This window comes from Balaenoptera physalus (genome assembly GCF_965194825.1).
Source record: "Balaenoptera physalus genome assembly, chromosome: 2".
NCBI classification, from domain to species: Eukaryota; Metazoa; Chordata; class Mammalia; order Artiodactyla; family Balaenopteridae; genus Balaenoptera; species Balaenoptera physalus.
Genome location: NC_138883.1, coordinates 44,714,752 through 44,741,657, shown reverse-complemented (window position 1 = coordinate 44,741,657; position 26,906 = coordinate 44,714,752). Strand labels below are relative to the sequence as shown.

The following is a 26,906-nucleotide window of genomic DNA, read 5'->3' as shown; positions in this document are numbered from 1 at the left end:
ATGGAGAAAGTATATGTTTTTCTAGGACTATGATTAAATCATGTCTTGGAAACTAGTGAATTAACTTTGATTTGGCTTAAGTAAAATATTTTTCGTATTAAGGATGACTATTTGGTAAACCCAGTATTATGACTGCTGGCTCCTCTGTAATTCAGGGCACAGCAGGGACAGGCTCTGACCATTAGGAAAATGCTGGCTTGTGTTGGGTTTTGCTGGTAGAGTGATATCTCTTAACTACAAACAGAATTGTGGTAAGTTGTTGAAATGAAATTCTAACAAATTTTTATATTTTTTATTTCATTATTTAGGCTATCAGCTGCAAAGGTCAACACAGCATATCGTACACTCTGTCAAGGAATCAGACTGTGGTGGTCGAGTACACACATGATAAAGATACGGATATGTTTCAGGTAACATCTTTCTTTTTTCCATGGAAATTTTTAGCACATTTTTCCTTCGATTCTCTATTTTGATATGTAGTCAGAACTTCTAGCACAGTTAGTGTTTGGTGATGTCCAAGGGGAAAAAGGTGAGGATAATATTTAAATTGTTCCTATTTGGTTTTCAAAAGACTAAGAAAACACTTAATTCTAAAAATGCAGAAAGAAATTATAAAGACTACATTCTCAGATCTCAGTGCAATAAAAAAGAGACTCTAAAAACAAGAACAAACATTTTTAGAGCCAGCTACTTTTAAAAGTTAGCATGTTCAAAATACTTCCTAGATAACACTTGAACCAAAGAGGACATCAAAACTACAGTTATAGGCCTTTTAAAAAATAACTGTGGAAACATTTAATAGCATAACTCATGAGATGTGACTGATGTTGTACTCGGAAGAAAATGTAAAAACTTTTAAGTGCTTCTATTATTTGGAAGGAAGAAAGAAACTCAAGGAACTAAACACTGATCAGAAAAAGTTCCTTTTAAAAAATGACAGTAAGAAAGTAGAGGACAGTTTGAGAAGGATAGGTGTTAACTCTTCTCTAAACGTTTGATAGATTTCCCCTGTGAAACCATATGGTCCTGGACTTTTGTTTGTTCGGAGTTTTTTAATCAGTTTCAATTTTAGTACTTGTGATTAGTCTGTTCATATTTTCTGTTTCTTCCTGGATCAGTCTTGGAAGGTTGTACCTTTCTAAGAATTTGTCCATTTCTTCCAGGTTGTCCATTTTATTGGCATAGAGTTGCTTGTAGTAGTCTTTTACGATCCTCTGAATTTCTGTGGTGTCCGTTTTAACTTCTTTTTTATTTCTAATTTTACTGATTTGAGCCCTCTCCCTTTCTTTCTTGATGAGTCTGGCTAAAGGCTTATCAATTTTGTTTATCTTCTCAAAGAACCAGCTTTTAGTTTCATTGATCTTTGCTATTGTTTTCTTTGTTTCTATTTATTTCTGCTCTGATCTTTATGATTTCTTTCCTTCTACTAACTTTAGGTTTTGTTTGTTCTTCTTTCTCTAGTTGCTTTAGGTGTAAGGTCAGGTTGTTTATTTGAGATTTTTCTTGTTTCCTGAGGTAAGATAGTATTGCTGTAAACTTCCCTCTTAGAACTGCTTTTGCTGCATCCCATAGGTTTTAGATTGTTGTGTTTTCGTTTTCATTTGTGTTTAGGTATTTTTTGATTTCCTCTTTGATTTCTTCATTTACCCATTGGCTGTTTAGTAACATGTTGTTTAGCCTCCATGTGTTAGTGTTTTTTTAGTTTTTTTCCTGTAACTGATTTCTAATCTCATAGTGTTGTGATTAGAAAAGATGCCTGATATGATTTCAATTTTCTTAAATTTACTGAGGCTTGATTTGTGACCCAAGATGTGATCTATCCTGGAGAATGTTCCGTGTGCACTTGAGAAGAAAGTGTATTCTGCTGCTTTCAGATGGAATGTCCTATAGAAATAAACTATACTCCAATAAAAATTTTAAAAAAAGAAAGGACAGGCTCAAGAATAGTTTTAGTGGTATATAATTGAAAGTCCAGAAACACATCAAAAGAAAGCAGAAGGAAGGAAATAATAAAGGAAAAAATTATCAATTAATTTAAAAAGAAGGGAATTAATAATATATCCAAGCTTTGGTACTGTTTTTTTTAATTGAAGTATAGTTGATTTACAATGTTGTGTTAGGTTCAGGTATACAGTAAAATGATTCAGTTATACATGTATATACACACAGAAATATATTCTTTTTTCAGATCCTTTTCCATTATAAGTTATTACAAGTTATATACAGTAGGTCTTTGTTGGTTATCTGTTTTATATATAGTAGTGTGTATATGTTAATCCCAAACTCCTATTTTATCCCTCCCCCTGCTTTCCCCTTTGGTAACCACAAGTTTGTTTTCTATGTCTGTGAGTCCGTTCAAGATTTGGTACTTTAAAACAAGAGGATATTAAAATTAAGGCTAATGGAAAAAGCAAACACAGATTCAACCAGGAGGCTTTGCATTTCTATATGGAGAGTTAAATTATTAAATAAATGATGTTGAAACAAATGTCAAAAAAGTATCGTAGATACATCAAAAAGGGGAAATAGGGAACTCCCTGGCGATCCAGTGGTTAGGACTTGGCACTTTCACTGCTGGGGCCCAGGTTCAATCCCTGGTCGGGGAAATAAGATCACGCCAGCCACGTGGTGGGGGCAGAAAAAGGAGGGGGGGATAAATAGTTCTGAAAAATAAGAAAACCTGCTCAGCCTCGCTTATAAAACAGAAATGTGAATTCAGATCACACAGAGGTACCATTTTTCACTTTCCAGATTGGCAGAAATCCAAAATGTTTTGTCAGAGGTGTGGGGAAGCAGATGCTCTCCTACATCCTATAAATTAGTCTGACCTCTATGGGACAGTGACTTGGAAATACCTATGAAAAATACACAGTGCTTGCACTCTGTGACTCAGCTTTTCTCTTTCTAAAGCTCTCCTCTTTCTAGAGATTTACCCGAGATTCCCCTGCATACATGCAAAATGACATTTTTACAAACTTATTGCTTGTGGCGTGGTTTAATAGTATAAGATTGCAAACAACCTAAATGTCCTTTAGTAGAGGAGCAGTTAAGTAAGCTCAGGTACAGCCATGTAGTGGAGGCCTCCAAGGCTGTACAGCAGAACTAGGAAAAGCTCACACAGCCTCATACAGTCACAAAAAGAGCTCCAAACATATTTAATGAATTAAAGTTAATATGATTAAATATATTGAGGCTTTGATAGTATTATATTCAATTAAGGTTACTTAATGTTAATAAATTAATGTTATTAAACATATTAAATAGCATATTAATTATTAGATAGCAAATTAGTACAGTTAAATGATTTAAATATGCTTATATGCTTGAAAAGTCTCCAAAAGGATAAACAGGACATTACTAATAGAGCAGTGGTTTTTGTGGGGAAGAGAACTGGGCAGGGTGGTATCCAGGGAGGTATTCCATGCTTTTTTATCTTTGAACCTTGTGAATGTGTTAGCTATTTAAAAAACCTGAACAATCCTATATAGATACATAGATGGATACATAGATGGGTAAGGTGAGTCGCAGTCAGAGATACAGGCATAGTTACTTAAGTGCCAGTACATCAAAAGTAACATGTATGATATTTAGACACATTATTAACAGTGGTTTTACTCTTCATGCCATTCCATTTTATAATATTCTAAATGTTTTTTCCTTCTCATTCTCCCAAAGAAAAAGCTCTCCCTAAATAAACATCTGCATATGCTTCCTTGTTGATATTTTTATGGAACTCTGTAATAATTTCTTTCTTTAATACTTTCCAAAGTTATACATCTTGAATATATAAGATTTTTTACTAATGTGTTACATAGGTAGAAGATTCTCAGTACTAAAAACATAAATCCAGAAAATTTTACAGTTGTTGGTAGGACATTTTTTTACCACTTAAAATCAACAGGTTACTGTGGTTGCACATGTTTGTTTCATTACTATTCTTCAGTGACAGAAATGGTGTGTTCTTCACTATTGTACAGTCACATTCTACTCAAATTGTTCACTCTCTTCCTTCTCACCCAATGCAGAATGAATTAAAGATTTAGCTGGATTTTTTCAGCTTCCTGTTAGTTCTTTTTTTTTCCCACTTATTGTGGTAAGAACACTTAACATGAGATCTATCCTCTTGACACATTTTTAAGTGCATGATACAGTATTTAACTATTTTAACTGTTGTACAGCACATCTCTAGAACTTACCCGAATATCTTGTGTAACTGAAACTTTATACCTATTGAACAACATCTCCCATCTCCCTCTCCCCGCAGCCCCTGGCAACCACCATTCTACACTGTTTCTGTGAGTTTGACTATTTTAGATACCTCATGTACTTGGATTTGTCCTTCTGTGACTGGCTTATTTCACCTAGCATAATGTCCTGTAAATTCATCCATATTATCGCATGTGACAGGATTTCCTTCTTTTTAAGGCTGAATAGTATTCCATTGTATGTATATGCTGCTTTCTCTTTCTCCACTCACCCGTTAATAGACACCTCGGTTGTTTCCATATCTTGGCTATTGTGAATAATGCTGCAATGAACATGGGCAGCAGATACTGCTTCGAGATCTTGATTTCAGTTCTTGTGGATAAATACCCTGAAGTAGGTTTGCTGGGTCACATGGTAGTTTTATTTTTAATTTTTTTTTTTTTTGAGGAACCTCCATACTGATTTGAACTTCTAAATGCTTTATGCATACCTCCCATTTCATCACACAGACTATTAAAAGACTCAAGATTTAATAAAATTAATAATTTTTTACTGCTTCATCAAAGCATACATATCCCTCCCCCACCCTTACCCCCTGTGAAATCAGCATTTTTTTAACTGCAAGTGCACAGCAGTGAGGTACACGGTGACCATCAGTATAGTTTGGTGCCACTGCTTTGATTCCCGCTAAAGCACATCATTGTAAAGCACACCATCAGAGCAAATGTCAGCATCTTCGTATTTATTATGAAACTATAATATTATGGTTCATATTATGAAACCATGGCTTCATGGACCTGGCCCCTTAAAAAGGCCTCAAGGACCCTCAGAGTTTCATGGACCACAATGAGAAATACCAGTTTTTACTATACTAACCTCTTAATTTTATAACTGAGAAATCTGTGTCTTTGAAAGAAAAGGTAACTTAACCTAAGGGCAAAGATGTCACTAGTGGCAGAACTAAAGGTTTAGGTCTCCTGAGTTCTCCATTCTCTACATAGTACCTACTCAGTCTCTTTAAATAAGGCACGATAATTCAACAGGAATTTATAGATGTATGAAGAAAACATAACCCATTTGTTATTTTTACTAAAATAATCTGATTCCTTTTGCAGACTGACTGGACATATTGGAGGATTAATGTCAGATCACTCTTAAGCAGAGTAGAATTAAGCAACTTAGAAGGCCCTGAAAAATCAAGCTTGTTTTAATTTTTTCCTCCTTTTAACAAGTTTACATGTCTAAAACCTACCACTGACAAAAATCACTGAGCAAAAGCACTGCAGCATTCATATTTCTCAGGTATGGACCTTGGTGTTGAGGGCTGTTCATTTTAGCCATTACCCATTAAAACGATTTGTAGGTTAATTGAGCATTTAAAAGCAGAACATCAGAATGAACCAAAAAAAGGGCCTTGTGCTGCATTTCCCACAGTGGAATCAGATAATAGGCTCAGAACTCGGAAGTACCATTGCCTGAGAAAGTCAAACCTAGATCTAAATTTAGGAGATGGGTTAAGACTAACAAAATCTGAGTTAATATAGCCAGAATAAGATCTTAGTAATTATTTTCTAGAATAGGGGTAAATAAAGGAAAGGGAAAAGAGCATAGGTATTGAGAAAGTAAAATATAAAGAAGAATATAGTTTAGAAAAGGAATCAAAGGCAAAGACGATTCTGATCTTGGGGGTTTAAGGAAACTGACGAGGTCCTGAAACCAGAGTTAGTGGTCATTTCCCCCTCTGGTTTCTCAGTTTCATATGCTTCAGACCTAAATGCTGCAATGCCTTATGTTTTGGTTTTTTTGGTTTGGGTTTTTTTTTGGTTTTTTTTTTTTTTTTTTTTTTTTTTTTTTAGTTTATAGTAGTTCTAGATGGTAACATTTCATTAGCATCTATTTAGTTGAGAAAAATGTTAAACAATATTTTAATAATTATTTCCTAAAACATTGTACTTGTGTGTGTTTGTGTGTCTCACAGGCTCACAGGGTTCAAGCTCACTGTCATAATCCTCCATTCATCAGTTTCATTTCTTGAGCACCTACTGTGTCAGATGCTCATCTAGTCACTGGAGATAGACAGCTAAGTCTCCCCTCTCATGGAGCATATATTGTAGAGGAGGCAAAGAGACCACAGATAAGCCAGCACTGCAGCAGTGCCAAGGCCCCAAGGCGGGAGCAGAGCGAAGGAAGAGGGAAGTGACGTGAGATGAACTCGGAGAGGTAGGCAGAGGCCGGGAGAGTAAGGGGCCTTTAGGCCAAGTAAAGACTTTGGGTTTTATTCTAGGAGTTTGGGGGAAACTGTTGGAGGAATTTAAGCAAGGGAGAGAGAAAATCCAATTTATATTTTGTTACGATATCTCCAACTACTGTCTAGAGAAAAATGTAGGAGGCAAGTGTGAAAACAGGGAGACCGGTTTGGAGTCTAAGTCAGTGAAATCCAAGTAAGAGCTGAGGGCAGCCAGAACTAAGGTGGGGAAACGCGCAAGGACTGAAGATGCATTTTGGAGGAAGAGTTGATAGAATTTACACGAGGTTAAGTGTGGGTGTGGAGAAAAAATCCAGGGTGATTCCTGGATATTGATTTTTTAGCTTGAGCAAATTGGATGCCACTCACTGACATAGGGAACCTAGGGGTTGAAGAGGATCCAGTGTAACATTTGAAACATGTTACATGTGAGATGCTTATTAGACATCCACGTGGAGATTGGGTGTGCTAGTCTGAAGCTGAGGGAGAGATCAGGGCTTTGGGTCTAAAATGGGATTTGGTGAGGTTACCTGGGGGAGAGAACAGAAGGAGAAGGGAAAGGGGCTGTTGGCCAGCTAGCCTGGAAGGGTTTCATTAACTTAATACCAGGTACGGATATACCAGGACATGTAAGCCCTGGAAACCTCAGCAGGCGGGGTTTCAGTAGAGCCGTGCTGAGAGTTGGAGTGGCTTCGGAGTGGGTCACGGGGATGAGTAAGGAAACAGAGGGTAGTAACTGGTGGCAGGTTTTTCGTAAGTATTGCCATTAAATGAATCAGAGAAATGGGGCTATAGTTCGAGAGGTGCTCTCAAGCAAAGGCAGACATTTTCAAAGATGAGAGACGAGTCTAGAACGGTGCTATTCAAACTGCTCAGCCAAGCAGTGAAACGTCTGTTAACGGTGCAGGATGAGACAAGTAAGGAAATCGAGAAGGAATGCGTTTGGAAACTTGTAATAGCAGTTTGGCATTCCTGAAGCATCCACGCGGATGATCATTTTTCTAATACTCATTTTTGTTATATTTTTAAAAGCTATTAAGTGACAAGTTGAAATTTTAAAAACTAAAAAAAAAAATGTTTGATAGCTGACAGTGTGATCCAGTAAGAGAGAGAAATTGATCATTCAGGAGAGAGAGAGGCGCCAACTTCAGGAGTAAAATCCTTGGAAAGGGGAGAAGAGTGGGATGCCAAGCACCCAGGGAGAGGTTGGTCATGGGTAGGAGCAGCAATACCTCATCCTTGTCATAGGAAGGAGGTGAGAAAATAAGGTTACAGATGCAGGGACGAGGGTAGGATTGGTCCAGGAAAGGTGACGGAGGACCTTTTGGGTGCTTTCACACCGTTTTACCTGTGCTGACTTTGACTGACAACCAGGTAAACCCAAACTTTTCTCATATATATACGCAACTGAAAGTGCCAAATGATGCTGTATATGTGCATATCAGTCAGCAGCAGGGAGTAAAATTCTCCCCATGGCCACTATGTGAATATCAGATGAAATTCAGATACATCATGGCTGGTCCACATGACTACCCTTAAAATAACGTAGAGTTGATCCAATAGTCAAAAGAAAGGACAGGCTCCAAGTCTTCCACATTGGGTGAGTTTTCATTAGGAAAGTGGCTTAGATTTTTTTTGTCCTGGCAAAGGCAACATGAGGTTTGTGTCCTAAAGTATAGAAATACGCTAACACTCTACAGGTTAGATTTAAGTGAAAGTGAATTGATAAATATTAAATGACCAGTCAGGGAAGTATCATGTCTTGAAATAATTGATCTTAGTAGTATGTTCCAGTTGGAATAAAATGTCATGTTTTACAGGCAATTTCAGTTGATTCATCAAGACATTAATTTAATACATTGGGATGAAATCAGAATGGCCTTTCTTGAAGAGAGTAATCCCTATAGACAAGGAGTGGTTGTGTGACATTCTGCTGGAGCATGGTTTCAGCTTGGAGCATGGTTTCAGCTTTGAGCTTTTAACAGAGTTTGAAAAGTCTTTGCCCTCTTCCACGGAGGTGACAGAAATTAAATCATAGCCTATGTCTTTGTGAGAGCTCTGGGTTTTGTGTGGTGACCAGGCAGTTTTAGAGCTTCTCACATTTTACTCCTAAGCTTCATTGGAATCGAGGTCCAGGACAGATTTGTTCCTGAGTCTGGAGTAGTCTCCTGTATACTTTCCTATATTTGTGAAATATTTTGCAGAGTATCTTACTTTTCTAATTTAAAAAAAAGAAAAAAAAACCTAAAGTGAAATAAATCAAATAGAAAAAGACAGATGTGTAATATCACTCACATGTAGAATCTAAAAAAAAAAATCAAAATCATAAAAACAGAGAGTAGAATGGTAGTTACCAGGGGCTGGAGGGGGTGGGGGGGGGGGTGGCGCATGGAATTGGGGAGATATTGGTCGAACAGTACAAACTTCTGGCTGTAAGATGAGTAAGTTCTGGGATGTAATATACAGCATGGTGATTGCAGTTAATAATACTGTATTATATACTTGAAAGAGAGAGTAGCTTTAAAAAAAGGCTTAAAAACATTCAGCAGTCTGAATCAGTAGAGCTTCTGGGTTACACATCCAGCTTTTAAATGAATCTAGCCGAGGGAAGATTCTGCAACTTTAAATATTTATGTATTTATTTTGGGCTGTGTTGGGTCTTCGTTTCTGTGCGAGGGCTTTCTCTAGTTGCGGCGAGCGGGGGCCACTCCTCATCGCGGTGCGCGGGCCTATCACTGTCGCGGCCTCTCTTGTTGCGGAGCACAGGCTCCAGACGCGCAGGCTCAGTAGCTGTGGCTCACGGACCCAGTTGCTCCGCGGCATATGGGATCCTCCCAGACCAGGGCTCGAACCCGTGTCCCCTGCATTGGCAGGCAGATTCTCAACCACTGCACCACCAGGCAACTTTAGAAAGATGAATCGTATGATATGATTTTATAATCTCTGTAATTCAGGTTTTATGTTGCATTTTTTAACAAGTTACCTGTTTTCTAAACCTGTATGTTCAGGCAATATGCATCTATTCAAGGTGGTAAGTTTCAGTGAACCCTGTGGTTTAGTTTATTCCAGGCACATTTCAATAGGACAAGAAATTAAGGGTTGTAAAAAACAAGAGAAATAGATGTCTGTTGTCTGTTGGTTTAACAGAGATAGTCTATGCATGAAAATGTATATGTGAGATTTACAAAAGAAATTTAATATTGTTCCAAAGCAAGCAGACCTAAGTGATGCAAGATATATACATTTTGTTATATTTATTTCACCTTTATTCATTTGGACAAAAAGAGTATTACATTGCTTATGTTTTAGATAGAATTTTGAGATCAGGATAAAGATACCTGGGAAATTGACTTTGGAGGCCTTATATGTACACACTGGGGGTTCTGCGTGTTCCTTCCATTGACAATTTCAGAATCAAAGTCACTGTTGTTAGGAGAGAACATTAATATCATATTTAACAAGAAATGATTTGTTTACATATAAATTATTTTAGTTTAAGATGTATCTTTGGCATATATAACATTAATCACTGTTTCCTGGTTTTAGCGATTCATAGAACATCATTACATAGACGGTTTAATGTTTTGTCGTGAGGATTTCCTTACCTGTAAACAAATACTTCCCAGTTCACAGGACACAGCAGTACCTGTCTTATTTGGATTTAGTGAATATGAAAAGCTTTGTTAGAACTCTAAGACCATGCTAATGAAATATATTCTTTCTGGCAGCATTTAAACTTACCAAGGAAAGTAAGCCAATAAAATATTATTGGCTACTTTTTAGACTTTCCCAGGAGAGTTTTTTAAAAATCCAAAATTGAAATGTTAGGATCAGCTTTTTAAATCTTTCATATGACTGCATCTCAAACTTTGAGCTGACCTGTATAGCCCTTTACATCACTCTCATTTACGCTGAGTGACAGAAATAGGCATTGGGGGTCTCATGTCTGAGGTAGGGCTTGTTCTCCCTCTGTGCCATGAGTCGCTGGTGGATTCACTTAGTATGGAAAACCAGTCCCTGGAGCTGGGCAAGAGTGGGGGAAATAGGGCTTTTGTTTGCTGGCTTCCTTTAAAATCTTGGGTTTTTTCCCACCTGGAAATACAAGAAAAAAAAAAAAAACACGAATAATTTTCTATGAAAGTAATAAGTAATGTTTCTACCTGATCAGAAACCTGTTTGGAGTGAGATCTATTTTCCTCTAGATTAGAAAATTGAGTTTTTCTTAACATTTACAATCTTATGGTTGGTTACCATAACATCTCCCTTAAACAAGAAAAGGAGCAGACTAAAGATTTTTTCATTAAATTTTGACCTTCATAGTAGATAGAGATAATGAATGTTAAAGGATCCTGAACGCTCATTTCATGTGATGAATATGGTGACATCATATTTTTCCAGTAGGTCATGAGTATAATTTGATTTATTTAGGTGGGCAGATCAACAGAGAGCCCTATTGACTTCGTCGTTACAGACACAATTTCTGGCAGTCAGAACAATGACGAAGCGCAAATTACACAAAGCACCATATCCAGGTTTGCCTGCAGGATAGTCTGTGACAGGAATGAACCTTACACAGCGCGAATATTCGCAGCCGGATTCGACTCTTCCAAAAACATATTTCTTGGCGTAAGTACTATTAATCAGTACATTGTTTCTAGAAAAACACCCATTATTATCATATATAACATTTAATTGTGGCCAAAAAAATTTGTCTTGCACAGTGCTTCTGGTGAGATTTTGAGATTTTAGTTTTCATACAGCCAGTTTGAAAAGCTATTATTAAAAATCTGAAAATAATTGTCATTACTTGTTATAGTTAATATAGCCAATATAACAAATAATATGTACAGTAATGTATTTATTTCAGAAGGAAAATAGTCAGATCTAGATAATTGGGGTGCAAAAGAAAATGTTATTCCTTTATTCATTCAAAAAATTGTTATGTAGTATTTGCTTTGTTCCATATTGGGTGTTACAGATGTGATATCACAAAGAACAAAACAGACTATAAAATATCTCCCTTCATAGAATGTCCATGTAAATAAAACCCCACAGTTTTAGTGAATATCCAGTTTTAATATAGTCCCCTTTTTGAATCAGGATATTTTTGCAGGGGAAAAAAAAAACACCTCACTTTAAAATGGCCTAAATGGTAATAAAAATGTATCATGTTACAAGAAGTGCCCAGGAAGGCCAGCCGCAGGCTTGGTTGATGCAGTGGTTCTGTGACATCCGGGGAGCCAGGTTCATTCCGTCCTGCCCTCTGGGCACATCAGCTTCCTTAGGCGAGGTCCTGGGGAGGGCGAGATGGCTCCTGCACTTCCAGCAAACCCCCCCCCCCCCACCCCGCAGCATGACAGCTTCCCACTGAAGAAGGGCAGCAAAGGCACTGTTTTCTTCCTCGTCTCTTTTAAAGAGCAAAGAAACCTTTCCAGGAAGCTTCCCAGAAGGACTCACTCAGGCCTCACTGGCCAGAACTCAGTCACATGTCCACCCCTAAACCAGTCGTAACTGGCTTATCCTAATCAGATTTACCCAAGTCATGTGAGCAATATCTGGCTCTGTCCCCAGGAAAGAAAAAGAAATCACTGTGGCCAGGCGTCCAAGAGCATCTGTCCTGCCGTTACATCCAGCCGCTTGTGCCTTCCACCCTTGATGATATAACACTGATTCGTATGAAAACAGAACATAGTGGCCACAACTTGTTGGCTTAATATATTTTGAAAGTTTGTTTAATAAAAAATTTTTTGTCTTCCTTCTAGTACTTCCCTGATAATGAGTTCATATAAAGCATTTTTAGATAACAGGATGAAAGCACTGCACAAATAGAATTGAAGAATATATACTGGATTCCTGGAATCACCTGGGGGCGGGGGGTGGTTTGAAAAAGAATCTGTGAGGGAGAGGTCCAGGCATCAGGTTTTGTTTAAGTGCCCAAGGTAAATTTGTCTCCAGCGATAAATCATTCATCTGTTTTTGCACTTCTTTCATTTTGTCGGACTAACTGCATTTTTTATCCTTCTGATTATTAGCTTTAAGTAGAAAATGAAAATTCCTCACTTTCCTCCCCTCTGCCTTTACCCAATATTTTAAAGAGATTCTAGAATCTTTTTGTGTTGAACATAATCTTTTCTGTGGTATGCTCTCCAGGAAAAGGCAGCAAAGTGGAAAAACCCCGATGGCCACATGGATGGGCTCACGACCAATGGTGTCCTGGTGATGCATCCGAGAGGGGGCTTCACTGAGGAGTCCCAGCCTGGGGTCTGGCGCGAGATCTCTGTCTGTGGAGACGTGTACACCTTGCGAGAGACCAGGTCTGCGCAGCAAAGGGGAAAGCTGGTGAGTGGACTTCATGCAAATAATGCATGAAACTACAAACACCTAACTCGAAAGCTATCATTTTCCTCCCCTGAAATTCAAAATCTTTGTACAGGTCTTAGGGCTGTGTACCATTGACCCAGGAAAACAAGAATTTTCTGAGCCTCCAAAAGTAAGAGGGTATTTAGCCTTCTTCCCTTTCATGATTAAGCTTTTCCAATAGTGGAAGAAAATTATCTTCTGCTCCTAACTACCTTAAGAGCATAATCTTATTAATATATTTCACCACAGGTTTCTGCTTAAATTCACTTTAAGAAGAATAAACTTATTTTTAGTGTAAAACTTTACTAATTTGGAAAACTGAGCAGTCTAAGACTAATTAGTAAAAATTGTGAATTACAGAATTATTTACTAGACTTTCTGGGACTAAAAGATAATTAAGTTAGCTTTTTTTTTTTTCTTGAGTTAAGAGTAAGAAATTAATATATAATTCCCTATATGATTCACCTAAGTCATAGTTACAGCTTTTTACTTGAAATAGTTTGTATAGTACTTTGACTTGGCATGTTTATATTTTTTCTATAAATATTACTACTTATCCCAAATGCACTAAAGCTGTTGGGTTTTTAACCCTTTCTTCAATGGAGAATAATTTTAATAACTTAAATAGGAGGCTTTGCAACCTAAGTGTCCATCGACAGATGAATGGATAAACATGTGGCACATATATACAATGGAATATTACTCAGCCATAAAAAGAAATGAAATTGAGTTATTTGTAGTGAGGTGGATGGACCTAGAGTCTGTCATACAGAGTGAAGTAAGGCAGAAAGAGAAAAACAAATACCGTATGCTAACACAGATATATGGAATCTAAAAAAAAATGGTTCTGACGAACCTAGGGACAGGACAGGACACAGAAGGAGAGAATGGACTTGAGGATATGGGGAGGGGGAAGGGGTAAGCTGGGATGAAGTGAGAGAGTAGCATTGACATATATACACTACCAAATGTAAAATAGCTAGCTAGTGGGAAGCAGGTGCATTGAACAGGGAGATCAGCTCAGTGCTTTGTGACCCCCTAGAGGGGTGGGATAGGGAGGGTGGGAGGGAGATGCAAGAGGGAGGAGATATGGGGATATAAGTATAGGTATAGCTGATTCACTCTGTTATACAGCAGAAACTAACACAACATTGTAAAGCAATTATACTCCAATAAAGATTTTAAAAAAAGAAAAATAGGAGGCTTTGGGTTTCTGATCTTGCCATAGGCATGGGGCACAGCACAAAAAGGTTCTTAATTAAAAGTACTGGAGTGGAAATTTTATTGTTAGGTAGAAGCTAGAACAAGAGAGAACAAATATTTTCTTCCAAACCACCAGAGAAAAAATATAGGGAATAGAAGATGTGATCTAGCATTTGTTCAGAGAGCTGGATGATAACCGAATATTCCTAAGATGGAAAAAGAAGGTGGGGGACTATTTTACTAACCTGGTTTGCTGTTCTCTACTGGATGTTTGTTTTTCAGGAATTGTTATTTTTATTCCTAGTTTACACCATTATTCAGCTGCAGGTATAGCTTCTGCCTTTTATGATAAAGCCCCATCTTGAGCATCATGGCTGAGTAAATATGAAAAGCATTTTCTAAGAAAGCCAAACAAATTCAATAAACTTTGTTTAAACACTTTCCAAGAGACTGTAAATAGGGAAGAGAATGTGAAGGCTGTTTTTCCAAATAACTTTGTGTTTCTGATCATAGGATAATTTTATACAAAACTGGGCTAGGTTGCCCTAAGTAGGGCATCATTATAACAGCAACAGTAAGAAGTCGGTGTATGTTTGCTGAACACAGACACTGCATTAACATTGAAGAGACATTAGCTCATTTAATCTGCACATCAGCCTTGTCAGAGAAGTGGAATTATCCCCATCTTATGGATGGGGAAGGTGTAGCATAGAGAGGTTAAATAATGCCCAGTCACAGAGTTAGAAGGTAGCAGCAGATGGGATTGAAACACAGGTCCTCCTGCTTTAAAGCCTGAACTCCTGGCTTCTACTCGGTACCATCGTGTGGGGAGTCACACCTGGCTCTCACCATCACCAGAGCATTGCCTCCCTGGGCAGATAGAAAGCATACACTGGGTCCAGGATGGCACATCACAGGATGAGTTTCTTGTCAACTCTGGTTCATGTATTTTGTTCACAGATAGAAAGAGCACATAAAAATAACAGCTAAGAGGGAAAACAAGCTACTGTTTGAGCAGCCACTGTGTATTAGTGGTTCTAAAGTCAGGCCATAGGTCCAAGTCCTGGTCTACCACTTAGTAGATCTGCAGTCTTGAGTCAGTGACTTGACCTCTCTGTACTTGGCCTCACATCCAGGTAACTGGAATAATGCTAGTATATATCCTTTAGGATTACTGTGAGAACGAGTAAGATTGGAGCAGTGCAGTACCCAGGAACAGTCCATAATTGGTTGCCATGATTAAGCAGGAGCTAGGAACTGGAAATCTGGCAGTGACCAGGATGTCCAGGGCTCTGCCCTCGAATTGTGGAGTCTGGAAAAGGTTACAGGCAAGACCTCAAATCATTAGGATATTGTGTGATAAGCACAGTCATAGAGAAAGTACCAAAAGGCACAGGAGTCCCTCAGAGGGACACCTATCCTAGATATGGGAGTCAAGAGTATGTGGAATATAGAAGACCATAGACTCAAAATTTATAAGATGTTGTTTACCAAGAACTGCCCTACAGGAAGGAAAAGGAAGGCTGTTTAACAACGTGGCCCAGGGGGCAGAGATAAGATGGCAGAGTAGAAGAATGTGAGCTCACCTCTTCTTATGAAAACACAAAAATCACAACTAACTAACTGTTGAACAGTCATCAACAAAAAAAACACTGGAACCTACCAAAAAAGATATCCTACATCCAAAGACAAAGAAGAAGCCACAATGGGATGGTAGGAGGGGAGCAATAACGATAAAATCAAATCCCGTATCCACCATATGGATGACCCACAAACTAGAAAATAATTACATTGCAGAGGTTCTCCCATGGGAGTGAAAGTTCTGAGCCCCAGCCTGGGCGTCTGGAAATGGGAGGAGGAGCCCCCAGAGCATCTGGTTTTGAAGGGGTTTGATTTCAGGACTTCCAAAGGACTGGAGGAAACAGAAACTTCACTCTTGGAGGGCACATACAAGGTCTTGTGCACACCAGGAGCCAGGGGAAAAAGCAGTGACCTCACAAGAGCCTGACCAGACTTACCTGCTGGTATTGGAGGATTTCCTGTGTAGGCAGGGGCGGCTGTGGCTCACTGCAGTGACAGACACTGGCAGTGGTAGTTCTGAGGAGTACTCATTAGCGTGAGCCCTACTGGAGGCCACCATTTTCTCACCAAGACCTGGCCCCACCCAACAGCCTTGTGAGCTCCAGTGCTGGGATGCCTCAGGCCAAACAACCAATAGAGCAGAAACACAGCCCCAGCCATCAGCAAACAGGCTGCTGAAAGTCTTCCTGAGCACACAGCTGTGTGCTAAACACATCCCCTGACACAGCCCTGCCCACCAGACGTACAAGACCCAGCTCCATCCATCAGTGGGCAGGAACCAGTCCCTACCACCAGGGAGCCTGCACAAGCCTCTTACACCAGCCTCATCCACCAGGAGGCAGACAGCAGAAGAAGAATTACAACCCTGCAGCCTGCAGAATGGAAACCACAATCACAAAAAATTTACACAGAATGAGATGCCAGAGGAATATGTCCCAGACAAAGGAACAAGAAGAAACCCAAGAAGAACAACTAAATGAAGTAGAGATAGGCAGTCTACCCAAAATAGAATTCAGAGTAATGATAGTAAAGATGATCCAAGATCTCAGAAAAAGAATGGAGGCACACACCAAGAAGATACAAGAAATGTTCAACAAAGAAAGACCTAGAAGAACTAAAGAACAAACAAAAAGAGGTGAGCAGTACAATAACAGAACTGAAAAATATACTAGACGGAATCAATAGCAGAATAAATGAGGCAGAAGAACGGATAAGTGACCTGGAAGATAAAATAGTGAAAATAACTACTGCAGAGCAGAATAAAGAAAAAAGAATGAAAAGAACTGAGGACAGTCTCAGAGACCTCTGGGACAAGATTAAATACACCAACATTTGAATTATAGGGGTCCCAGAAGAAGAGACAAAGAAAGGGACAGAGAAAATATTTGAAGAGATTATAGTTGAAAACTTCCCTAATATGGGAAAGGAAATAGTTAATCAAGTCCTGGAAGCACAGAGAGTCCCATACAGGATAAATCCAAGGAGAAACACGCCAAGACACATATTAATCAAACTATCAAAAATTAAATACAAAGAAAACATATTAAAAGCAGCAAGGGAAAAACAACAAATAACACACAAGGGAATCCCCATAAGGTTAACAGCTGATCTTTCAGCAGAAACTCTGCAAGCCAGAAGGGAGTGACTGACAGAACATATTTAAAGTGATGAAGGAGAAAAACCGACAACCAAGACTACTCTACTCAGCAAGGATCTCATTCAGAATTGATGGAGAAATTAAAACCTTTACAGACAAGCAAAAGCTGAGTTCAGCACCACCAAACCAACTTTACAACAAATGCTAAAGGAACTTCTCTAGGCAAGAAACACAAGAGAAGGAAAACACCTACAATAACAAACCCAAAACATTTAAGAAAATGGGAATAGGAACATACATATCAATAATTACCGTAAATGTAAATGGATTAAATGCTCCCACCAAAAGACACAGACTGGCTGAATGGATACAAAAGCAAGACCCATATATATGCTGTCTACAAGTGACCCACTTCAGACCTAGGGACACATACAGACTGAAAGTGAGGGGATGGAAAAAGATATTCCATGCAAATGGAAATCAAAAGAAAGCTGGTGTAGCAATTCTCATATTAGACAAAATAGATGTTAGAATAAACTCTATTACAAGAGACAAAGAAGGACACTATATAATGATCAAGGGATCGATCCAAGAAGAAGATATAACAATTGTAAATATTTATTCACCCAACATAGGAGCACCTCAATACATAAGGCAAATACTAACAGCCATAAAAGGGGAAATCAACAGTAACACAATCATAGTAGGGGACTTTAACACCCCACTTTCACCAATGGACAGATCATCCAAATTGAAAATAAATAAGGAATCACAAGCTTTAAATGATACATTAAACAAGATGGACTTAATTGATATTTATAGGACATTCCACCCAAAAACAACAGAATACACATTCTTCTCAAGTGCTCATGGAACGTTCTCCAGGATAGATCATATCTTGGGTCACAAATCAAGCCTTGGTAAATTTAAGAAAATTGAAATCGTATCAAGTATCTTTTCTGACCACAATGCTATGAGACTAGATATCAATTACAGGAAAAGATCTGTAAAAAATACAAACACATGGAGGCTACACAATACACTATTTAATAACGAAGTGATCACTGAAGAAATCAAAGGGGAAATCAAAAAATACCTAGAAACAAATGACAGTGGAGACACGAAGACCCAAAACCTATGGGATGCAGCAAAAGCAGTTCTAAGAGGGAAGTTTATAGCAATACAAGCCTACCTCAAGAAACAGGAAACATCTCGAATAAACAACCTAACCTTGCACCTAAAGCAATTAGAGAAAGAAGAACAAAAAAAACCCAAAGTTAGCAGAAGGAAAGAAATCATAAAGATCAGATCAGAAATGAATGAAAAAGAAATGAAGGAAACAATAGCAAAGATCAATAAAACTAAAAGCTGGTTCTTTGAGAAGGTAAACAAAATTGATAAACCATTAGGCAGACTTATCAAGAAAAAAAGGGAGAAGACTCAAATCAATAGAATTAGAAATGAAAAAGGAGAAGTAACAACTGACACTGCAGAAATACAAACGATCATGAGAGATTACTACAAGCAACTCTATGCCAATAAAATGGGCAACCTGGAAGAAATGGACAAATTCTTAGAAATGCACAACTGCCGAGACTGAACCAGGAAGAAATAGAAAATATGAACAGACCAATCACAGGCACTGAAATTGAAACGGTGATTAAAACTCTTCCAACAAGCAAAAGCCCAGGACCAGATGGCTTCACAGGCAAATTCTATCAAACATTTAGAGAAGAGCTAACACCTATCTTTCTCAAACTCTTCCAAAATATTGCAGAGGGAGGAACACTCCCCAACTCATTCTATGAGGCCACCATCACACTGATACCAAAACCAGACAAAGATGTCACAAAGAAAGAAAACTACAGGCCAATATCACTGATGAACATAGATGCAAAAATCCTCAACAAAATACTAGCAAACAGAATCCAACAGCACATTAAAAGGATCATACACCATGATCAAGTGGGGTTTATTCCAGGAATGCAAGGATTCTTCAATATACGCAAATCAATCAACGTGATACACCATATTAACAAATTGATGGAGAAAAACCATATGATCATCTCAATAGATGCAGAGAAAGCTTTGGACAAAATTCAACACCCATTTATGATAAAAGCCCTGGAGAAAGTAGGCATAGAGGGAACTTTCCTCAACATAATAAAGGCCATATATGACAAACCCACAGCCAACATCGTCCTCAATGGTGAAAAACTAAAACCATTTCCAGTAAGATCAGGAACAAGACAAGGTTGCCCACTCTCACCACTATTATTCAAAATAGTTTTGGAAGTGTTAGCCACAGCAATCAGAGAAGAAAAAGAAATAAAAGGAATCCAAATCGGAAAAGAAGAAGTAAAGCTGTCACTGTTTGCAGATGACATGATACTATACATAGAGAATCCTAAAGATGCCACCAGAAAACTACTAGAGCTAATCAATGAATTTGCTAAAGTAGCAGGATACAAAATTAATGCACAGAAATCTCCTGCATTTCTATACACTAATGACGAAAAATCTGAAAGTGAAATTAAGAAAACACTCCCGTTTACCATTGCAACAAAAAGAATAAAATATCTAGGAATAAACCTACCTAAGGAGACAAAAGACCTGTATGCAGAAAATTATAAGACACTGATGAAAGAAATTAAAGATGATACAAATAGATGGAGAGATATACCATGTTCTTGGATTGGAAGAATCAACATTGTGAAAATGACTCTGCTACCCAAAGCAATCTACAGATTCAATGCAATCTCTATCAAACTACCACTGGCATTTTTCACAGAACTAGAACAAAAAATTTCACAATTTGTATGGAAACACAAAAGACCCCGAATAGCCAAACCAATCTTGAGAACGAAAAATGGAGCTGGAGGAATCAGGCTCCCTGACTTCAGACTATACTGCAAAGCTACAGTAATCAAGACAATATGGTACTGGCACAAAAACAGAAACATAGATTAATGGAACAGGATAGAAATCCCAGAGATAAACCTACGCACATATGGTCACCTTATCTTTGATAAAGGAGGCAAGCATATACAGTGGAGAAAAGACAGCCTCTTCAATAAGTGGTGCTGGGATAACTGGACAGGTACATGTAAAAGTATGAAATTAGAACACTCCCTAACACCATATACAAAAATAAACTCAAAATGGATTAAAGACCTAAGTGTAAGGGCAGACACTATCAAACTCTTAGAGGAAAACATAGGCAGAACACTCTATGACATAAATCACAGCAAGATCCTTTTTGACCCAGCTCCTAGAGAAATGGAAATAAAAACAAAAATAAACAAATGGGACCTAATGAAACTTAAAAGCTTTTGCACAGCAAAGGAAACCATAAACAAGATGAAAAGACAACCCTCAGAATGGGAGAAAGTATTTGCAAATGAAGCAACTGACAAAGGATTAATCTCCAAAATTTACAAGCAGCTCATGCAGCTCAATAACAAAAAAACAAACAACCCAATCCAAAAATGGGCAGAAGACCTAAATAGACATTTCTCCAAAGAAGATATACAGATTGCCAACAAGCACATGAAAGAATGCTCAACATCATTAATCATTAGATAAATGCAAATCAAAACTACAATGAGATATCATCTCACACCAGTCAGAATAGCCATCATCAAAAAATCTACAAACAATAAATGCTGGAGAGGGTGTGGAGAAAATGGAACACTCTTGCACTGTTGGTGGGAATGTAAATTGATACAGCCACTATGGAGAACAGTATGGAGGTTCCTTAAAAAACTAAAAATAGAACTACCATACGACCCAGCAATCCCACTACTGGGCATATACCCTGAGCAAACCATAATTCAAAAAGAGTCATGTACCAAAATGTTCATTGCAGCTCTATTTACAATAGCCAGGACATGGAAGCAACCTAAATGTCCATCAACAGATGAATGGATAAAGAAGATGTGGCACATATATACAATGGAATATTACTCAGCCATAAAAAGGAACAAAATGGAGTTATTTGTAGTGAGGTGGATGGACCTAGAGTCTGTCATACAGAGTGAAGTAAGTCAGAAAGAGAAAAACAAATACCGTATGCTAACACATATATATGGAATCTAAGGGGAAAAAAAAAAGTCATGAAGAAACTAGTGGCAAGATGGGAATAAAGACACAGACCTACTAGAGAATGGACTTGAGGATATGGGGAGGGGGAGGGGTGAGATGTGACAGGGTGAGAGTGTGTCATGGACATATATACACTACCAAATGTAAAATAGATAGCTAGTGGGAAGCAGCCGCATAGCACAGGGAGATCAGCTCGGTGCTTTGTGACCACCTAGAGGGGTGGGATAGGGAGGGTTGGAGGGAGGGAGATGCAAGAGGGAAGAGATATGGGAACATATGTATATGTATAACTGATTCACTTTGTTATAAAGCAGAAACTAACACACCATTGTAAAGCAATTATACTCCAATAAAGATGTTTAAAAAAAGAAAAAAGAATAAATGAGGCAGAAGAACAGATAAATGAACTGAAGACAGCATGGCGGAAATCACTGTCATGGAATAGAATGAAAAGAAATGAGCACAGTCTAAGAGGCCTCTGGGACGAAATTAAGCACACCAACATTCACATTATAAGGGTCCCAGATGGAGAAGAGAGAGAAAGGACCTGAGAAAATATTTGAAGAGATAATAGCTGAAAACTTCCCTAACATGGGAAAGGAAACAAACACCCACGTCCAGGAAGTGCAGAGAGTCCCAGGCAGGATAAAGCCAAGGAGGAACATGCCAAGACACATAGTAATCAAACTGACAAAAGTTAAAGACAAAGAAAAAGTATTGAAAGCAACAAGGGAAAAGCAACAAATAACATACAAGGGATTTGCCATAAGGTTATCATCTGATTTTTCAGCAGAAACTCTACAGGCCAGAAGGGAGTGGCATGATATATTTAAACTGATGAAAGGGAAGAACCTACAACCAAGAATACTCTACCCAGCAAAGCTCTCATTAAGATTAAATGGAGAAACCAGAAGCTTTACAGACAAGCAGAAGCTAAGAGAATTCAGCATCACCAGACCAGCTTTGCAACAAATGCTAAAGGAACTTCTCTAGGCAGAAAAAAATAAAAGGCCACAACTAGAAACAAGAAAATTATGAATGGAAAAGCTCACCGGTAAAGGTAGGAGATCTTCTGCACAAAAATATGATATCAAAACCCGCAATCGTGAGAAGAGGAGTGTACAAATGCAGGACACTGGAAATGCATTTGAAATTAAGAGAATCTTCTTTATATATAAGCTGTATTTGAAATTAAAAACACTCTTGTTTATAGACTGCCATCATGGTAACCACAAACTAAAAATCTACAATAAATACACGAAAAAGAAAAAGTAATCCAAACACAGCACTAATGTTACTCATCAAATCACAAGAGGAGTACAAAAGAGGAAGAGGAGAAAAAAGACCTACAAAAACAAATCCAAAGCAATTAACAAAATGGCAGTAGGAACATACATATCAGTAATTACCTTAAACATAAACAGATTAAATGCTTCAACCAAAAGACATAGACTGGCTGAATGGATACAAAAAACAAGACCTATATGTATGCTGTCTACAAGAGACCCACTTCCGATCTAGGGACACATACAGACTGAAAGGGGACGGAAAAAGGTATTCCATGCAAATGGAAATCAAAAGAAAGCTGGAGTGGCAACACTCATATCAGACAAAATAGACTTTAAAATAAAGACTGTTACAAGAGGCAAAGAAAGACACTACATAATGATCAAGGGATCAATCCAAGATGAAGATATAACAACTGTAAATATATATGCACCCAACATAGGAGCACATCAGTATATAAGGCAAACACTAATAGCCATAAAAGGAGAAATCGACAGTAACACAATAATAGTAGGGGACTTTAACACCCCACTTTCACCACTGGACAGATCATCCAGACAGAAAATCAATAAGGAAACACAGGCCTTAAATGACACATTAGATCAGATGGACTAAATTGATATTTATAGAGCATTCCATCCAAAAGCAGCAGAATACACATTCTTTTCAAGTGCACATGGAACGTTCTCCAGGATTGACACATGCTGGACCACTAAGTGAGCCTCAGTAAATTTAAGAAAATTGAAATCTTATCAAGCATCTTTTCTGACCATGACACTATGAGATTAGAAATCATCTAAAAGAAAAAAAAACCTGTAAAAAAAAAAAAAAAACACAAACACGTGGAGGTTAAACAATATGCTACTAAACAGACAATGGATCACTGAAGAAATCAAAGAGGAAATCAAAAAATACCTGGAGACAAATGAAAATGAAAGCACCACGACCCAAAACCTATGGGATGCAGCAAAAGCAGTTCTAAGAGGGAAGTTTATAGCGATACACTCTTGCCTCAGGAAACAAGAAAAGTCTCAAATAACTGAACCTCACACCTAGAGCTAGTAGAGAAAGAAAAACAAACAAAACCCAAAGTTAGTAGAATGAAAGAAATAAAGATCAGAGCAAAAATAAATGAAATAGAGATGACGTAAACAATAGAAAAGAGCAATGAAACTAAAAACTGGTTCTTGGAGAAGATAAACAAAATTGATAAACTTTTTTAGCCAAACTCATCAAGAAAGAAAGGGAGAGGGCCCAAATCAATAAAATTAGAAACGAAAACGGAGAAGTTACAGCCAACACCACAGAAACACAAGGATCATAAGAGACTACTACAAGCAACTCTACGCCAACCAAATGGACAACCTAGAAGAAATGGACAAATTCTTAGAAAGGTATACTCTCCCAAGACTGAACCAGGAAGAAACAGAAAATATGAACAGACCATTTACCAGTGCTGAAATTGAATCAGTCATTTAGAAACTTAAAACAAGCAAACTTCCAGGTCCAGATGGCTTCACAGGTGAATTCTACCAAACAATTTAGGGAAGAGTTAACACCTATCCTTCTGAAACTACTCCAAAAAATTGAAGAGGAAGGAACACTCCCAAAGTCATTCTCTGAGGCCACCATCACCCTGATACAGAACCAGACAAAGATATCACACACAAAGAAAGAAAATTATAGGCCAATATCACTCATCAACTTAGATGCAAAATTCCTCAACAAAATACTAGCAGACCCACTCCAACAATATATTAAAAGGATCATACAACAATGATCAAGTGGGATTTATCCCAGGGGTGCAAGGATTTTTCAATATCTGCAAATCAATCAGTGTGATACACCACATCAACAAATTGGAGAATAAAAACCACATGATGATATCAATATTTGCGGAAAAAACTTTTGATAAAATTCTACATCCATTTCGGATAAAAACTCTTTAGAGAGTGGGCACAGAAGGAACATACCTCAACAAAATAAAGGAGATATGTGACAAACCTACAGCTAACATACTCAATGGTGAAAGCTGAAAGCATTTCCTCTAAGATCATGAACAAGACAGGGATGTCCACGATGTCCACTCTTGCCACTTTTATTCAACATGGTTTTGGCATTCATAGCCATGGCAATCAGAAAAGAAGAAAAAAAAATAGAAGGAATCCAAATTGGAAAAGAAGAAGTAAAACTGTCACTGTTTGTAAATGACATGATGCTGTACATGGAAAATCCTAAAGATGCTACCAGAAAACTACTAGAAGTCATCAATGAATTTGGTAAAGTTGCAGGATACAAAATTAGAACACAGAAATCTGTTGCATTTCTATACACTAACGATGAAAGATCAGAAAGAGAAATTACAGAAACAATCCCATGTACCATCACAACAAAAAATAAAATACCTAGGAATAAACTTACCTAGGAAGCAAAAGACCTTTACTCAGAAAACTATAAGACTCTGATGAAAGAAAACAAAGATGACACGAACAGATGGAAAAATATACCGTGTTCTTGGATTGGAAGAATCAATATTGTGACAATGACTATACTACCCAAGGCAATCTACAGATTCAGTGCAATCCCTAGCAAATTACCAATGGCATTTTTCACAGAACTAGAACAAAAAATTTTTAATTGTGTGGAGACACAAAAGACCCCGAAAACCAAAGCAATCTTGAGAAAGAAAAATGGAGCTCAAGGATTCAGGCTCCCTGACTTCAGACTATACTACAAAGCTATAGTCCTCAGAACTGTGTGGTACTGGCACAAAAACAAATATAGATCAATGGAAGAGGATAGAAAGCACAGAAATAATCCCACGCACCTATAGTCAATTTATGACAAAGAAGACAAAACTATACAATGGAGGAAAGACAGTCTCTTCAATAAATGGTGTTGGGAAAATTGGAGAGCTGCATGTAAAATAATGAAATTAGAACATTCTTTAACACCATACACAAAAATAAACTCAAAATGGATTAAAGACCTAAATGTAAGGCCTGATAGTATAAAACTCTTAGAGGAAAACATAGGTAGAACACTCTTTTTTTTTTTTTTTTAGAAATTCGCGTTCTTTTATTTATTTATTTATTTATTTATGACTGTGTTGGGTCTTCGTTTCTGTGCGAGGGCTTTCCCTAGTTGTGGCAAGTGGGGACCACTCTTCATCGCAGCGCGCGGGCCTCTCACCATCGCGGCCTCTCCCGTTGCGGAGCACAGGCTCCAGACGCGCAGGCTCAGCAATTGTGGCTCACGGGCCCAGCTGCTCCGTGGCACGTGGGATCTTCCCAGACCAGGGCTCGAATCCGTGTCCCCTGCATTGGCAGGCAGACTCTCAACCACTGCGCCACCAGGGAAGCCCTAGAACACTCTTTGACATAAATCGCAGCAATATCTTTTTTGACCCATCTCCTAGAGAAATGAAAATAAAAACAAAAATAAACAAACAGGACCTAATTAAACTCAAAAGCTTTTGCACAGCAAAGGAAACCATAAACAAAATGAAAAGACAACCACAGAATGGGAAAAAATATTTGCAAACGATGTGACCCCCACAAGGGATTAATCTCCAAAAGTTAAAAACAGCTCATATCCTTCAACAGATGAATGGATGTGGTACATATATACAATGGAATAGTACTCAGCCATTAAAAAGAATGAAATAATGCCATTTGCAGCAACATGGATGGACCTGGAGATTATCACACTGAGTGAAGTAAGTCAGACAGAAAAAGACAAATATCATATGATATCACTTATATGAGGAATCTAAAAAAATAATACAAATGAACATATTTCCAAAACAGAAACAGACTCACAGACTTAGAAAACAAACTTATGGTCACCAAAGGGGAAAGGTGAGAGAGAGGGAAAAATTGGGAGTTTGGGATTGACATATACACACTATTATATTTAAAATAGATAACCAACAAGGACCTACTGTATAGCATAGGGAACTCTGCTCAATATTTTGTAATAACCTAAATGGGAAAAGAATTTGAAAAAGAATATATACATATATATGTATAACTGAATCACTCTGCTGTACACCTGAAACTAATACAACATTGTTAATCAACTATACTCCAATAGAAAATAAAAATAAATTTCAGAAGATTGAAATCATATGAACTATATTCTCAAACCATAATATAATCAATCTAGAAATCATGAATAAGATAAAAAGAGCATCTGTGTATATTTTAATAAAATATTTTTATAAAGAAAAAGCAATGAATAAAAATAATCATAAGGAAAACAAAGAAAAACGTAGCCCGAACTCCACCTTATTACCACAGCAGCGTTCTTCTTCTTACAAAG

The 26,906-nt window shown here is 37.8% G+C and overlaps 1 protein-coding gene and 1 long non-coding RNA gene across 3 annotated transcripts in view; one reads left to right on the top strand and one right to left on the bottom strand.

Annotated features, from left to right (window-relative positions):
* PELI2 (pellino E3 ubiquitin protein ligase family member 2) overlaps positions 1–26,906 on the top strand; it is a 209,944-nt gene that overhangs the window by 177,072 nt on the left and 5,966 nt on the right. The window contains exons 3-5 of one of the 2 annotated variants that reach the window (XM_082450459.1): positions 309–410; positions 10,880–11,077; positions 12,602–12,790. In XM_082450459.1, the coding sequence (XP_082306585.1) occupies positions 309–410; positions 10,880–11,077; positions 12,602–12,790 (489 nt within the window). The remainder of the gene's footprint in view (positions 1–308; positions 411–10,879; positions 11,078–12,601; positions 12,791–26,906) is intronic. The other variant, XM_082450460.1, reaches the window with a different exon arrangement.
* LOC309655402 overlaps positions 12,687–26,906 on the bottom strand; it is a 66,754-nt gene continuing 52,534 nt past the window's right edge. The window contains exon 3 of the long non-coding RNA XR_014260818.1: positions 12,687–12,767. This is a non-coding gene — a long non-coding RNA (uncharacterized lncRNA). The remainder of the gene's footprint in view (positions 12,768–26,906) is intronic.